General features: G+C 42.9%; 1 protein-coding gene across 2 annotated transcripts; it reads left to right on the forward strand.

Moving 5' to 3' along the window:
- The first annotated feature begins 9804 nt into the window (after nt 1-9804).
- On the forward strand, nt 9805-15961 carry LOC147894143 (uncharacterized). 2 transcript variants are annotated; one of them, XM_087384622.1, is made up of 10 exons: nt 9805-10327; nt 10776-10818; nt 10916-10982; nt 11195-11240; nt 11441-11539; nt 11681-11749; nt 11933-12311; nt 13061-13221; nt 14045-14350; nt 14441-15961. In XM_087384622.1, the coding sequence occupies exons 1-10, from the start codon at nt 9866-9868 to the stop codon at nt 15545-15547; spliced, it is 2739 nt and encodes a 912-aa protein (XP_087240748.1). In that variant the 5' UTR covers nt 9805-9865; the 3' UTR covers nt 15548-15961. The 2 variants fall into 2 exon arrangements, with proteins under 2 accessions (XP_087240748.1, XP_087240747.1); XM_087384621.1 differs by having other exon boundaries at nt 9806-10327; nt 14045-15961.
- The last annotated feature ends 979 nt before the right edge of the window (nt 15962-16940 follow it).

Below are 16940 nucleotides of genomic sequence, written 5' to 3' on the forward strand. Positions count from 1 at the left end.
TTGACTACATAGTTCCATAGCCTTTTGATTAAGCTTCTTCAAATGAGGACTTCTTGTCTTGTAATGCCCTTGCATTTGCTTTATAATAAGCTGAGAATCTCCTCTTACTTCCAATTCTTTAACTTGACTTTGACGACAACCCTCCAAACCAAGAATCAAAGCATTATACTCAACTGCATTGTTGGTTGTGCAACCTAGAAGCTCTTGTCCTCTTGCCCATACTTCTTGACCTTTAGAATTCATCAAGACTATCCCCCCGGCTCCTTGTTGTTGGCGTGAAGGACTAAAAGCCCCATCAAAATACAAAACAAGAGGTGTTGGTGGTGTATCCCTTTCATCTTTAATGTTCTCCTTACATTTCTTTTCTTCTCCTAGATCCTCCCATCCTGTGAGCAAATCTGTCATAGTGGACCTAGTGGTATTTTCAATGACAAAAGAGAAAGAGAACTCTTGAAGCTCTGACAACCATTTTGCAAATCTTCCCCCAGGATTAGGCTTGCGAACTAGATATGCTAATATAGACTGAGAGGTAAGGAAGAAAAATGGCCAAGGTAATAAATAGGAGCGAAACTTTCTGACTTAAAACACCAAAGAGAGGGCTTGCTGCTCCATTTCTTCATACGTTGTTTCCACCTCTGTAAGCTATCTGGCATAGTAGATGGGTTGCATTCTACTTGCCTCTCCTTTTTGTAGCAATACAACACCAACTAAATGCAAAGATGCACTTGGATTTACATAAAAGTCTTGAGACCCAATCAAGGGCATTATTGGGCCCTTACTCATGGCCTCTTTAAGTTGCTGAAAGACTCTTGTTGCTTCACACCCCATTGGAAAGAAATTCCTTTTCTTGTCAACAAGTTCATGGGATGCACTATCTCTATGAAATCATCACAAAAGTGTTGATAATACTTGTTCTTTCCTAGAATTTTGCGAACACCAATGACACTCTTAGGACTTGGCAATGCCATGATTTCTTGAACCTTGTCAAGATCCATTTGCAGGCCTTCTTCAGACACAATATGCCCCAACAAGACTACTTTTGTTTGAGCCAAATGACACTTGCAAGGATTTAGACACCCTTTTGCTTCATCAATCCTAGCTAAGGCCATCTTTAACTTCTCCATGTGATCTATGCACCAACATAAAGGATATTATCATAATGACCATGCAAATAGCTTGAGCATCACCTTCACAATCTTCCAGTTCTCTTAAACGGGCTGCAATCTCTTCTAAAATGGAGTTCTTCTAGGCATATTCTTTATCACATCAGAAAACACATGCCTATACTAGGCATAACATGCAATCAAGTACACTCGAGACCGTTTAGTAAGGTGGGATGAATCCAATACCAAACGTACCCGGTGTCTCCATCAAAAAGATGTGACATGAAGTTGGGGGTAATAAACTTCACTCACCTCTTCACTTCCTACTGCTTCCAAAGATTCAAACACATATAGAGATGCACCTTGATATGAGCTTCATGCTGATATACATTACGTAAGAAACAAAGAAGCGGCCAGAAAGTTATGGGTAGTTTACTAGAAGGGGGTAACAACTATCATGAAAACAGATTATCAAACCTAGAGACTCATAACTTTTTGCTGTAGTATCTGATTCAAAGTTTGATAACACAAATACATGCCCTTGAAGAGAGCTTTGTGCTAATATAAGTTTCATCAAAATTGGACTAACGAGCGAAAAGTTATGAGCAAAACACTAACAGGGGGTCAAACTATCATGAAAACAAACTGGTGATGATAGGCTCGTGAGAATATGAACTGCATGCTATCCTCAGTAACTGCTGAGGACTAACTGGATCACTAATGCGGAGGCACTGTGCTCTAGAAGGCTAACGGCTTGTTAGCTACCAACAGCTGGCATGCACCCTTGCCAAGAACAAACCACATAGAACTGGTAGCTCATGCCTCAGTAGTTAATGAAGACTCATATGAACTGAATGTAGCTGGTAATGAAGAGACTTGATGGGTGGAAGACCCATCATAAATAACTGCTACAATGAGTATGTCCCTGTGGGTGGAAGTCGCAAGAGAACTAACTTTAAAACTGGACAACTATTAGAAATCAACCAACAGAGGGTGTGCACAATAGAAGACTGATAGAATAGCCCAAGAGCTCACACAAGGTGGAATCACACACTTCGTAACTTAATGTGCTTCACATAGATCTGCAGAACTGCAAATAGACAATGCTCAGAAGATATATAGGACCAACAAAATATTCCCGTCCAATGGACACAATACAACAAAGGGCCAAAGTCCCACCAAACCGTGGTCCTTTGTCCTCACCAAGAGATGTTGTCCTACTACCTCTGAAACATGCCTAGATCCCTGAGTCTCCATGCTCACTGATGAGCATATGTAGACCTTAGACTCCGTGTCAGATCTCTCCACCTTCCTGCTTCAGTGTACAGCCTAGGTGGGCCTGTCAAACATAGAGACTCATAACTTTTTGCTGTAATATCTGATTCAAGTTCTGATAACATAAACACATGCCCTTGAAGAGAGCTTCGCGCTCATATAAGTTTCATCAAAATCGGACTAACGAGCGGAAAGTTATGAGCAAAACACTAATAGGGGGTCAAACTATCATGAAAACTACCCTCCACCCATGCTAATTTTTCCTGAGTAGGATGCTCCCTCAAGACTCCACCTTTATCAACGATCCATCACTCATAGATTTCGCCTAGCTAGTGACAGCCGATCAAAACACCCCAGGAAAAGATGGGGAATACTATAACCCGGCTTTTGCTATAGCCAAAATGCAGTCCCCTACTAGCAAGTCATGTTTCATCACCACTCTACACGTGTCCACCAAACCACTTCTGACCTGATTAATTATTTATGCATCCCTATAACCCAGCTTGACATCACTTGAAAAAGCTATTTGATTCCTGACCAACCATATGGAGCTCAAAACCATTGCTATAGCTATAGACGTGAACCTTGAGGTTTTCCCTAGCAATAACACTTTCCAATTAGCCCCCATATGAAACTAAGTCATCAGCCCACATTTACTCACTACTAATTGGAGCATGGACCAAACACCTCATGCAACCTTACATTCCCAAAATAAGTGATTGGTGAACTCAAAAGACTTTCCGCACAAAGCATACGAAGGATTAAGAAGTAAATGCTTTGATAGCTTAGCTCTTACTGGCAACCATTGATGTGCTCACTTCCACATCAAGAAACTGAATTTGGTGGTCCTACAGCCCTTCCAAATGTCTGTAAACTTGTCTCTCTACCATTCGTGGATTTGTGAAATCCCCAGTTTTTGTTCAGGCCACCAAACCTGGTCTACATTTCCAATAATCCGTTGTATAGAGGTCTGGCTCTAACCTTCTTCAACCTTGTTTTACCAAAACGACATTGATTAACCCTCCCCTGCTTCTATTCAATATAGTTTGAAGGCCAATCTTCAAGCATCTGATTTAGAATAGCCTACATAAGGACAAGCTCCCTAGCATTCAATGAAATTTTCTCCTGGGCAAACCTAACTAGTCCCCCCTCAATGCATCTCAAATCTGAGCCCATGTCCCCAAACCTTTCTTACAAATATTCCTACTGATCCAGATTGGCAAATGGGATATCAACTATTGAAATCGCCTTGCTCCACCATATATCTTCGCATAGACTTGAGTCTCCTCTTAAACCTCCATGCATGGCTTGCATACCAACAATGGCACTAAGATGGGTTTTGAATACATTAGCAATATGCCAAAAGTCACCAATTGGCCTTGGGCATTTAAAACTCTATCAATCCTCTCCCTCTGAAGCTTGCATTTTAAAAACTAGAAAAACAATTTCAAGGGGCAATCCCCAATATCAAGCCAAGTCTATCCACTATACACTCTTGCACATTTACCCTCTTCCAACTCCCTTACTTGGATAACAGCCTCCAATGTAGAGAGCAAAGTTGCAGAAATTCCATTAAATTTTGGAGTCATCTCTAGAGTAGCCCTCAATGCCATGCAAATAGAAACCAAATCCAAGACTTGAGCTTTACCAGCCTTATCCTTCCTCTCCCAAATCTTGGCCTCCTTCACGATGCCCGATAAACTCATCCCATCTTTGAAGTGGTCATCGAATTGGGCACTACTCCATTTGCAAATAGCCCAGATCATGTTACCAAACTTTTTAACAACGAACCAGTGGATATTGAATTTAAAGGGATTATCCACGAATCAAGCAATAGTTACAGGTAGATTGGACAACCACACTAAAGGAAGGTGATCTGAAAGGTAGGATCACAACACTTACTTCCCTTTCATGGGAGCTGATAACCACTAGCCCTCTTCTAAATCATACCTTCTATCAATCCTTCTAGCTCTAAAATTCTCACCCTTGCTGTGGTTGGTCCAAGAAAACCCTCCCAACCCCTTTGGATCCACAACTCAGCACAATCTATTAACCCAAAGTTCAAACACAACTCGTCCCAAGCATTCACCTCCACACCCACAGGGGCTTTAACCTGGATGTGATCCATCATTCCCATCCTTGGTAAAGTTCCAATCCCACCCCAGAAGCGATTGAGAACTTGACATCTGAGTATTCAGGGCAAACCAACACTCACTCCTATCTCTTGGCAGATTAGGAGCGTACATACTAACCACATTGAAATCAAAACCCTCTATCGAAATCACTAAAGCAATGTACCAACCATACCTTCCATGAAATAGCTCACAAGATTTCAAAGGTGAACTAACGACAGACCCCCCCACCCCTGCCCCTCATGGGATAGTTAACAAAAAAGTCTCAAACCCCAGCTTCTGGAATAGAAACCAAAACCCGTCAAATCCACCACATTTTACCTCATACAGGAGGATAATATCCGATTAGCTTTCTTGAGAATAGAGAAACATCCGCGCTGCTTGATTAGCCACAACTCAACTCATCAAACTCCTTCCTTGACTAGAGAATGACCTAGTTGCCAAAGGGATAAGAAGAACTCTCCCTAAGAGGAAGAAGCTGTCCCCACCAAGCTTCCCAAGACAATCGGAAGACCAAGAAACTCCACCCACACTGGGATACAAAAGCTCATCTATACTAAATGACAGACTCCAAGGAAAGACCAAGACCGATGATCCCGCAAAGAGAAAGGATCAACCGACCGCTTTGTTTCTAAGGTCCTCAGACACAAAACTTACTATAAAAAAAACCTTGCCTAAAAACCTAGCAAAGAAGCGAAGGACAGGATATCACACTTGAAAGTGAACAGTTCCTCGTATGCATAGAGCTAGGGAAGTCATGAGGAAGCCTTGGTTTGAGGAGGGCAAGAAACATTTAGTGAGTTGCAAGATTTGGTTGGAGGAGGCCAAACTTGAGGAAGAGTAGTTGATAATCGTTTACTTATGGCTGATTACACCAATCTTAGTAATTCTAGGTGGGGACTAGAACATGACCATAAAAGCCCATAAAAGATGGAAAGAAAACCCACCATAGGAAAGATATGATTTTGGAGGAAAGAGAATGCCGGGTAGAATTTTCAAGGGTGTAGTTTATTAGATTGTGCAAAACTAGTTCCACCAAGCTTGTTGAGGAAAGAGGATGCTGGGTAGAGGTTTCAAGGGTGTGGTTTATTAGATTGTGCAAAACTAGACTCGCTAGGCTTGCTTTCAACATTCATTTGAAACAATAAGAGGAGTCAATCAAAGTTCACAGCATGAAGTCTTGATTGATCTTATGGGAGAAATTTGAAATTAGAGCCTCGTGTCTTGATCGATTTAGTGTCTCCCATTCAAGATGGTGTTTAGTTGGCTGTGTAGGGGGTAAAACATTTTTCAACACATTGCTCTCTAATCATTTTCCCATTAGCTTGGGCTTTTCTATTCCTCTAAATATAAGCTTCAATCAACTTGGGTTTACTCTCTCTTTTCAGTTATTGAAGGCTTGGAATATGCACAGGAGATGCATTGTTATGAAAGGGGATGGCGAGCCTACTTTACAAGAGTTTGGCTACCTCCAATGCTTTATCGATTAAAAAATTTTCTTCTGAATGTTATGTTCTAGCATTCATTGGCAGTGAGAGCTCCCCTCTTTAGGCTTATGCATTCTAAGAGAATGGTATTAAATCAATCCATTGTCTCCTTTGGTCTTGTACCCAATTACCAAGTGGGAATCATTTAAGTTCCAAGGTGCTATTTGTGCATTAGGTTTGTGGCACAAGTAGTGAGTCCAACTTGAGACCTAGAATTTTGGAATTTCCTTTTTGGGTGATGTTTATGACTTTCCATCTTTACTTGCCCTAATGTGGTAAATTATTCACGCCCACGTCCTCTCTATTTGGACCATGCATGTTTGGACAAAAGAAACTATTTTGGAAGGGAGTTGTATTTCATTGTGAGCCACTTAGCTCAAGGGTTGAGGCTACACTCCATGATGTGGTGGCTATGGATCTTAACATTCTAGTTGTAAAGCTTGTACCTCAAGTTTGGTGCATCCTTTAGCATTGTTGTAATCCAATTTTGTTGCTCTTTGAGTGTATGTAGGACAAAGCCAATATATTGTGCTATCACTAAACATGTATAAGTCATTTAGGGCAAAGAGAATACATTGTACTTTTGTCAAACATGTATATATTGGAGAATAATAAATGCTATAATACTTCTAGATATTAGCCTTGCTTATGGTTGGTTGTGTAAAAAGACAACAGGTTAACCACCTTAGAGCATCAATAAGGAACTTGGGCTACTTGTCCTTAGCCTCATAAATATGAAAAAGTAACCCTAATGTGTAAATGATACAACACTCATGGAAGGCTTGCTATATTCATGCACAATTAGTAATTGACACCTTCTTTCATGTAATTGCTCATTGTGCCCTTCATGAGGTTGGCATTTGCATGCAAAATAGTGTGTTGATTAGCAATGTCACCACAACCATGGAATAAGTTTAAGTAGAAGACATGTTCTTTAAATGTTTGTAATGTGTCTATGGCCAACCAAACACTCATGTTTGAGTGGGACTCATTGAGTTTTTTCGTGTAGGGGGGGCAAAAACTTAACAATTGGCATCATACACAATAATTAGTAACTAATTTATGATCATTATTCACCATTTTAGACATCCTTTCCTGACAATCTCTTTAAATTTGTGTTTCCAATTTCCTCAAACCTTAGTTCCCTTTATAAAACAAATCATCTTCCTTGGGTTGCCTTCACTGCCATTCAATGAGACTTTCCTTGTGACTTGCTAGATGTCAAGCAATGTAGCCCACAAATAAATGGGCACATGATATAAAGACATATTGAAGGCCAATCCTTTGATATTCTTGAAGAGGGCATTCCTCAACTTACCCTTCTCCTACAGCCAGATTGTGCATAGGAGAGCTTTTCTCCAAACTCCAATATATACTTCCCTCACCATAAAGAAGTGGAAGCATTCTCTTGCCCAACCAAATTGGATGTTAAAGAGCTTCCGTCCAAAATCCAATAAATATGTCCTTGCCATGGGGCATCCCAAAAGAGGTAGAAGGCATTCTCTTGCCCAATTGAGCACAGTCACTATTTGACATTGATGTATGTACTTAAGTGTTATAGTGAACTTGAGACATGAGGGTGTCGTGGGAATGTGTCTTAGTGGATGTTGAGGTGGGCTACATGGGTAGTGCTTTTGGGAAGAGGGGGATTGGGGCAACAAACCAACAAACCTTTGGTTGGTAGTGTGGCATATTATTTCAAATGGGTGGAGGTTTCATGGCTATCTTTATGTTGGGTGGAAATTATGATTGAAAAAGGTACTAGCTAGATAGTTGTTTTCTCCATAGGGATGGATGGGATGGGTTAGGATTACTTGATTACTTCTTTTCTTTTTTTTTGGATGGAAGTAATGGAAGTGATAGAGGTAGTTATTGTTGATGTAATGATTTCTATTGCTAAAGATTTGGAATGGAGCCCATTCATGTTGGGAAATGGGTTTTCCCTTCTAAAAAAGGAAAATTGACGCAAAGCCACCCATATATTTAACATTTTTGAAACTTTTTTGAAGACGTTGAGATCTTCGCCCACCTAGTGTTTCCTATTACCAAGTGAGCTAAGGAAAACATGAGGAAAACATGGCTTGAGGTTAGTTTGCCCTTTGGAAGTAGAGAAGCCACATTGGAAATAACAAAAAAGTTAAAAGAATAAATATTATGCTATCTTTCAACATGCATAATTTATTTTTTACAAAGTAACAAATGTGGGGCATTGTAGAGAGATGGAGGGCATTCTCTTACTTAGTGATGTGTGTGGACATTTGATTGGATGTATTGGGAAGGTAGTAGGAGGATGAGAATTAAAGTAGTGAAGGTGATTGATGTAGTTGAACATTGTGTTCAATTCGGCAACAAGTTTTTTTTGTTTTTTATGGAATAACAAAATTGCATTCAAGAAAAGAAAAGGTTTAGCTTCCTACGAAGCTGACCTTGAGTAGGTAGCTTCTCAAGGAATCATGTGTTTTGGGAATGTTGTTAGCATTGGCTCTCTAGAGACAGTGCTTTAGGATTGAGTTCAGTGGGAGTTTTGTGATTATTCTTAGTTTTTTAGGAATTTCTAAAATTCGTAACCTCTACTTTTAGATGGTTGTTGGCTTTTCAACTTTTAGCTTGTGTGGCTGTTGACTTTTCAGCTTTTAGCTTGTGTGTGCTTTTTATCCCCCTCCAACATGGCTATATACAAATCAATTCTGGGGCTCCACTCTCCCTAGAATCATTACCTTGGCTTTCTGCAGCTACAAGTCTTCAAGTCACTTCAAGCTTTCCGGTCGCTCATCCAGGTGTTGTGTGTTTGTTTGTGAGCAAGGCGCTAACGCGGATTCGCTTGTTAACTGCTGCTGAAGCGGTTGTCTAAAAAAAAAAATGCTATCCAGAAAGCCGTTTGCCAGAAAAGCAAGTTCGCGTGTAAAAAGAAATCCATTTTCTTGTTGAAAGGGCTTTATTGCAACCAAACGGGCTTTATGCTTGTTGGTGAAGAGATTGTCGTCTACTTCATCTGTTTATATGAATTGGGTTGATAAAGGCAAATTTTGTAGGATATTACCATATTTAAAAACAAGACTTGGTTATTTTTTAAAAAACATGGTGAATGATATTTAATCATTCATAAGGCCTGCCCAAGATCAAAAAAGCTATAAAGAATACATTCTAGATGATGTGTAGGAAGACTACAGGAGATAAAGGAAGGAGAGAGAGAGAGAGGGGCGGGGGCGAGGGGGGGGAGAGAGAGAGAGAGAGAGTAGAGAAAAAGGTGGAGGGTTTTAAGGGAAAGAAATAGAAAGTGGGGAGTTGGACCAATCATTAAATTTGGGACTTTCATAAAAAGAAAATTATGAATTTTAGCTTCTTAGAGAAGAACCTCCACTTAGACCTACCCAAATGGCAGGCCAAAAATCACATTAGAAATTCACTTTAAATACTCACTCACTCAGGGAGGAAGCTCTATAATAAAGAGGAGGCTGATGATGATAGACAGACAAGGTTATTTCTTATATATATATATATATATTTGAATAAAGGGGAGGAGGATGATGATAGGTAGGTGGCGTGGAGTTGCAAAAAAATGAGGGGTGGAGGCTGACGTGGGCGGGGGGGGGGGGAGGGGCGGAGGGGGTGGGGGAGGAGCAGCCGAGAAGAGGGTGGCGGGGGGAGGAAGGAGGGGGAGGAGGTCGAATGGGGGGGAGACACGTGGGGGGAGAGGCGGGGCGGAGGGGGGGCGGAAAAGAGGGGGGGGACAAGAGAGAGAGACCCGACCCACGATGAAGAGGCAAAAGAAGAAGAAGAAGAACAAAGAGAAATGGCGGGCAGGAGCCAACAAGTCCGCCATCGGGGCGCCGTAACCGCCGCCGCTGCTCTAACCTCCGCCACCACAATGCCCTTTCCCCAACATAACAACAAGAAGAAGAAGCAGCAGCACCATCATCAGCAGCTGCTCAAGCACTCCCTTCATCCTACCACCGCCCTCTCCGCCATCTCCTCCTCCTCCTCCTCCTCCCCCTCCCCCTTCGCCACCACGAAGCCCAAGAAACATCCCCCCCCCTTCCCCCCCCCCCACACATTCAAGCTCCTCCCCCCCTCCCCTGCCGATGACCTCGACTCCGACGACCTCGGCGAAAAGCCCTTCAAAAAACGTAAGCTCCAGGACGTCGCCATCGCCGCTGCTGCTGCTGCCGCCGCGGCTGCCGCTGCTGCCTCCCCGTCTCCTGCCTCTTTGCCTGGCTTTAGCCCCTACCATCCTGCCCCCCCTGCCCCACATACGACGAACCCGACGATTGGTCTGGCTCGGCCTGGATTGATGTCACCCCAGATCTCCTCTGACAAGCCCCATTCCAAGGTATGCTCGCTCTCCGGTACGAATCTCGCATCCTCGGTTACTGCCCAGATCCACAGATTTCGGGAAATGAAGGGTTTCGCAGCACCGCTGCCTCGGATGGCTGCCTTGCGGGGTCAACGGATGATTGGGTCCAACTTTTCCCCAATCGGATGTGGTCGTCCGTCAAAACCCTAGTCGCCGTATCCGTGGAACTCGTTTCCACTCCCCACACATCACCCTCCGCTTTCTCTGCTTCTGGAATTGCCGCTTTTTCATGCATTTTTAATGGGTGTTTCCCGGTCGGCCACGGCCTCCCTCGATTCGGTATTATCGAGGACTTCTCCCCTCCCATCAATTTGGAAGTCGCCGCCCACCGATTTCGTAGCCCCCCGTGAGCAAAATTTTGCGATTCAGTGACCCTGCCCTGTTGATTGTACTTCTGCTGACTCGCGCGTTATTACCCTCGCAGGATAAAGGGATAGCTGAACTAGAGCGCTCCAGCCACCGGTCAAGTGAGATGTGCTCTTTCACGTTTGTTCATTTGCATTTTGGGCTCGCAAAATGTGTAGATGAGGATGCGACGGCTTATATCAACTTTGCTCTCCACAGATGACCAATCGGAAGACGTCGTGCCTTCAAGCAGGGTGCTGGAGGGGGTTTTAGACAAATTACAGAAGTAAGCATTCTGGGCAGCTCGTTCCAATACCTCTATGTAGATCCTAGCCTAGGATTGTATATTGCGTTGATTGTATGACATTTGAAATTTGCTGATGCGTCTGTCTTCGTGTGAGATTTTGAGCTACAGTCTTCTACACAATACCTGTCTTAACTTTGATTTCCAGCTGTCCCTTGAAAACCCTGTCAGGTTAATTATGTTTTCTTTGTCAGGAAGGATACATATGGAGTATTTTCTGAACCTGTTGATCCTAAACAGGTACTCTCTCATGTTTTTCTGTAGCTGATCTTTGAGGGCTTCAAAATTTGCAGCTCCTGGGTTTGACACTATCAGGGTCTATAGTTTGCCTATATGCTTTTCTCCTCTTGCTTCCTATCCCCACTTTAGTTGCCCACTTTTTAGTCTAGATGTTGCCAGTGTTTTGCCTAATCACTTGCCTTCTCCATCTCCTTTCGTAGGTTCTGGACTATTATGAGGTCATCAAGTTCCCAATGGACTTTGGTACCATGAGGAAAAAGATAACCCAAGGAGTTTATGGGTCGTTGGAAACATTCCAGGTCTGTACTTGGTGTTTAAGCTTGTATTTCGACGAGTTTATGTCCAAACTGTAGTTGCTCAAGGTTATATTTGCAACTTGATATGATAACAAGCTAAACTTTATGCTATTGAAACTTGTGCACTTGCAATATCTACCACAGAAGGATATTCTTCTCATTTGCAGCAATGCAATGCGTTACAATGCAAAAGATACCATCTACTATAGACAGGTCAGTCTACTTCCAGTGCTGGTATGTTGTTCTTTTTGTGTTCTTGGTCTGCTGCTGTCGTAGGGCGGTCTTGGTTTTAATTTGGAAGGATGGGATATTTTGGCTTGGTTCATTACTGTATTTGAATCCACTGCTTTTGAAGGTTCCATGATTGCAGTGTACTGACTGAGAATTCGTGCTCAGGCACGGTCAATCCAAGATGCTGCTCGCAAAATTTTGGAGGCTCTGAAGGCTGGTGTGCCATTTGAATTCGACCAGAAGCCTCAATCATCACCTGCCAAAAAGTTGTCCTGCAAGAGGCCTCCTTCAGGGAAATCTCGATTTGAACCTACTGGTTCAGATTATACCTCAGGAGCCAGCCTTGCTACACACGAGTATGGGGCCTGCATGAGTGGTGAGGTCACGAAAGGTGGAAAAGCGGTGCATCTGGATAGATCTGGGGCTACTGCTGCTCGCTATTTAGAAGGGCAAGCTTTCAGTGGATGGAATATCTCAGGGAGTGTCAATGGTTTTGCGGGTTCTCCTGGTGATGGCAGATCTGATTTTCCAGATGACTTCTCAGGTTTGCAGAGCGACACATATGCTTTTTCCTGTTGTTTGTATTGAGTTTTTTGCTGTTTTCTATGAAGACTCCATTGGTTTAGGTGGCTTAATACTTTTCTCTACCCTCATCACCATTGACTCCTAGTAGTTGACAGTGTGATTAATAAATGGAATGGCCTTTCGCTCTTCCTATTGTACATTTTGAATCTTCATTCCTGGGTCCAATGGGAAAGATTTATGTAACAGGTCTCTCCCTGGATGGTTGCACTGACGTAAGTGGCATCTTGCTTATAAGAGTTGAACTTAGAGGGGATGGTAAAATTCTGTTATGAATACGGGGAGAATCCTTTATTTGACTTTGTGGAATTAATATGAGCAAGGAGCTGTGCAATTCAATTGTGAAAAGTAAGGCTGCTCTTTTGGTTCTTTCGTATGTATGGTGCTGCTCCTTATGCTGAGGGTTGCTGATCCAATTCTGAATCCTCCATCGATTGGCTGCACCGAATCTTGCTTTATGTATTCTCTTTGATTATCAGTCACTAGCCACTTCTACAATGTCTCTGCTGTGATAAATTAATCAATTGACGTACTTGCTGGGCCCTTGCAAACTTTGCTGTGTTTGTGTGCTTGTCAACATGCAATTCTTGTTGTAATATGCATTAAATTTTTGTTGATTCATATCTGTTTCTCAGTTTAAGAATTGTGGCAGAATTGTGGGTGTTTGTTTAGATTATTATTAATCAGAAAGCAGGCTTTGATCACTTGCAGGGTTGTGCATCAAGTCCATGATCATAAGAGATGGTAAAAAAATGCAACCATATGATGAGAATCGCCGAAGTTCTTATCAGCCCTGCAACTCTTTAGTCTCTGGCATTGGTGTTGGGCCGGTTCCTACAGCGTGTGGAGGTGAACTGCACCAACTTATCCCTGTAAGAGCCCTGGGCTTTTGAGTGTGCATTTGTGGCGTGCCTTTTTCATCCCATCACAAACCCCCTCCAGCACAATCCCCCCCCCCTCTCCCCACTCGACCCAAAACCCTCCTGCCCTCACGATGCCTCTTTGTTCTGTTCTTTCCGTCTCAAAAAAGGAGGGGGAAAAAGCTCACTTTATGTTCGTTTTGTAATCTCTAATTAATCACTCCAGGCCAGTACTTGCAACATTTGGAATCTGTTTGTGGATCTATATCCGCCTCCCAGTTTTGTATGCACAAGCTCCTGGCACCTTTTTTGCAGGACGTCAATTTTAAGTGGACGTCCCTTCGTGAAGTGTTCTGAAAGGATGTTCACATCTCTTGCATTTTGTTGTGTGTTTGAATCTGGATATAACCAGTGTTCAGTGTTTGAAGTATCATCTCTGAGGATTTTTTTGTGGATCTGTATCCGCCTCCCCATTTTGTATGCACAAGCTCCTGGCACCCTTTTTGCAGGACGTTAATTTTAAGTGGACGTCCCTTCAGAAAGTGTTCTGAATCTCTTGCATTTTCTTGTGTGTTTGAATCTGGCTATAACCAGTGTTCTGTGTTTAGAGTATTGTCTCTGTTGTAGTTAAGGTCTTCCTCAGTTGCTCTATCGGCCAGTCAATGTAGCCTGTTCACTGTAGCACATGAGACAGTAACCTTAGTGTGATTGATTCGTGATTGCTGTTGGAATATTGTCTCTTTTTGTTTTGTTTTTCCTCATGCTTGCTCTCCTTGGGAGCTTGATTGGCATGCAAAAGGGAAGATGCATGACGAGGGCTGCTTGCTTTTTGCAGATGGGACAGTTGCAGGACTATGCCTATGCAAGAAGCCTAGCTCGCTTTGCTGCAGACTTGGGGCCAGGTATATGGAAAATTGCAGCAGAAAAGATTCGAAAAGCAGTTCCGTCAGGTGTACCCTTTGGACCAGGCTGGGTTATTGACCCTCCACCGAGTGTTTTGCCAGTCTTACGGAAAGGTCGATTGACTTCAATGCCCCCAAGGGAGTCTAAGGTTCCTGTGACGTCCGTGTCAAATTTGCAGGTTGGCAATATTGTCCAACAATGCCCCAGGGAAGCTGCATGTGACACATCAGCAAGCAAGGTTCAGAATTCATGCTCTGGCACACGCCAACTTTCCCTGCCTCCTGATAAACTTACACAGGCTTCTCAATTTGTGTCCAATTCTGTGCAGTCAAATCAGTTGAACACTCAAGCTTCAATGAAGCTGGGTCTCACAGGACCAGATTTGACAGCTGAAGTATCTCAGTCGAAGCTTCTAGAGATGGTGTCACAGAATGGCAGGCTAGTGACTTGGACCTCTGGGAAGCAGCAGGAGCGAGCTGATGCAACCTTCAAAGCCCTTGGTTCGCTTGCAAATCATCATGTTGCCAGTGAAAGGACACTGGACGAAGATGTTGGTAGGAGTGCATGTGAGAGTGTTAGTTTTCTAAACAATTCAAAATCAAGCTCAGCCACTTCAGGCCTGGGCTTCTCTAGCCATGTTAATCAATCTCCTTGGCCAACACAGGCTGTGAGTAGTCATGAAAGTCCAACACTTTCAAATTCTGGCAATGAAAGGCAGCAAATGTCACAGATGAGACCGAGTATGCCACCTCTACTTTTCCCATCTCAGGCTGTGAGTCCAACAGTTGGCAGAGAGGATTCAAGGATGCTGGGTTGGGTTGGTGGTCAATCTACTGATTCTAGCCATGTGGCTTCGCGGTTGAAGCCGCAAAACCAGTTTTTAGGCGGTACCTTAGCCAACCAAATGCTTTCCACTTCGCAGTATACGGCACAACGTCAGGATGCACATGAGATTTTGTTTCAGCAGCGCGAACTCCAGTCAAGGCTAGCTGCTGCTCAACACGAAAATAAAAGGATGGCTACAGGCATGTCTCAATTTATACAGCATCAGTTTCCTGGCGAGGTATCTTCGTATGCACAACAGCAAGTAGTACAGATGCATCAACAAGCCTCTGTAAAACAAGGAGCACCTCTTGGAAGTACTGGCCCTTGTGAGGTGCAGCCTTCGAATCGTGTGAACCCTAGTGACTTGCAGAATAACAGTAATGTGAACCTACATCCTCAATTTTCAGCTCCATTTATTGCAGGGAGTCCCTTTATTAACCAATCATGGGGATTTGCTCCTGTGCAATATCCTCTGCAGCAGGCCTCAAACTTCTCTCATTCATTTCCTCCAGACTTGAATGTAAGTTTACCACCCCCCAAATCTTCTCTTGATCAGGCCTCTGGTAATTTAATCGATCCTCAGCAGCCTGATCTGGCACTACAGTTGTGATCCCTTAGCATTCCATTCGTGATTTAATCGAGGGTTTTGCATGAGGTATGAGCAATGAAGATGCAGAATGGCAGCAACATGTGCTGCATGTAGTTAATCCATTGGATTCAGATGTAAAAAACTGTGTATTATATAGGAGAATGGTCAAAAAAGACCTTTCAATACGGACCTCTACAGCAAAGCCCTGTGCAGGGACAATTGGTATGTGTTATTTTAAGATCGGTTCTTCAAAATGGGCAGTGATATGAGCCAGAACGCTCTATTTATCGCTAGTCTGCAGCAGGGAAGATTGCAATCTTTTAAGCAGGTTGCTTTTACCCACATGCACCTCCTTTCCTCCCATGCCCTTCCCTTCCTTTTCATTCTTTCTGCTTAAAGAGAGTAAAACGACTCAATCAAGAAAGGTGCATCTGATTGCCCACTGTCCGCATAGTTTATATGGTTTTTGGGTCTGCATCATTGTTTCATCTGGTAAGGTCATTCTTCCCTAAGAGTCTGTCGATTGGTTAGTGAACTTGTTTAAAGGTACTAGAACTATTCAGTGGATTTTAGCCTCGTGACTGGCATTCAGTATGCAGAGGTAAGGCCAGGTACCATTAAAGTTGTTTTTGCAAAGTGATCTGATGGAAGAGCATTATCACAGGGCTGTGTTTGGATTGAGTTGATTAACAACTTGCAGGGTATGTCATATGAAAGGTCGGAAAATGTTTGCTTACCTAGTAGTTGAGTAGAACTGCAGGAAAACGGCAATGTGAGAGCTGGCCCACAGTTTGATTGTGCTGGAAAATTCTTCCTGAACTTACACGAATATAGTTAATCCAGGTAACGTAACGAAGGCATAATGATAGTAGGGTCGAGATATCACCGCCCTCCGAACTGGACTAAGCTGGTCTGCAGTTTTATTGATATAATGCTTGGCTCAGATGAAAATGATCTGAACTGAAGGCTAGACCGTGCGTTTCATGTTTTTCTTTTTTCCAGATTGTCACCCAGCCTGAAGCACACATTGATTTTGGGTCTTATGACTGGTTTCTTTTACAAGGTATTAAGTTGTTCTTAAGCTTTCCTTTTTTGGTCCATGTCGTTTCTAGCCAAGTAGGCTGGTGATGAGGAATTATTGTTTTGCTATTCTTCAGCCGAGTTGCTACAAGTCTGGTTTCTTTAATATGCAACCCAGTGTATTCCTCAGAGATTTTTGGACACTACTCATTTGGGCAAGGGTGGATTTTTATATCTTGCAAGGAGAACTATGCAGGGTTACACAATTGAGTTATTGACAGGAATGTACTTCAGGACAAGCTGAGAATTTATGAATGACTGGACATAAGAGCAAGGAATGAGTGAACATAGAAATCCAAATTCATCCTTTCATGTGGTATCTACATATAGGATG

Source organism: Dipteris shenzhenensis, chromosome 14, assembly GCF_047967505.1.
Source record: "Dipteris shenzhenensis isolate YYH24624 ecotype China chromosome 14, Dip_SZ_1.0, whole genome shotgun sequence".
NCBI lineage: Eukaryota > Viridiplantae > Streptophyta > Polypodiopsida > Gleicheniales > Dipteridaceae > Dipteris > Dipteris shenzhenensis.

Bases quoted from the DNA above. Each gene is read 5' to 3' on its own strand.
- LOC147894143 (XM_087384621.1), top strand. From the start codon at position 9,866: ATGCCCTTTCCCCAACATAACAACAAGAAGAAGAAGCAGCAGCACCAT. The intron at 10,328-10,775 runs GTATGCTCGCTC...TTACCCTCGCAG, and splicing joins CTGACAAGCCCCATTCCAAG to GATAAAGGGATAGCTGAACT. The intron at 10,819-10,915 runs GTGAGATGTGCT...TGCTCTCCACAG, and splicing joins GCGCTCCAGCCACCGGTCAA to ATGACCAATCGGAAGACGTC.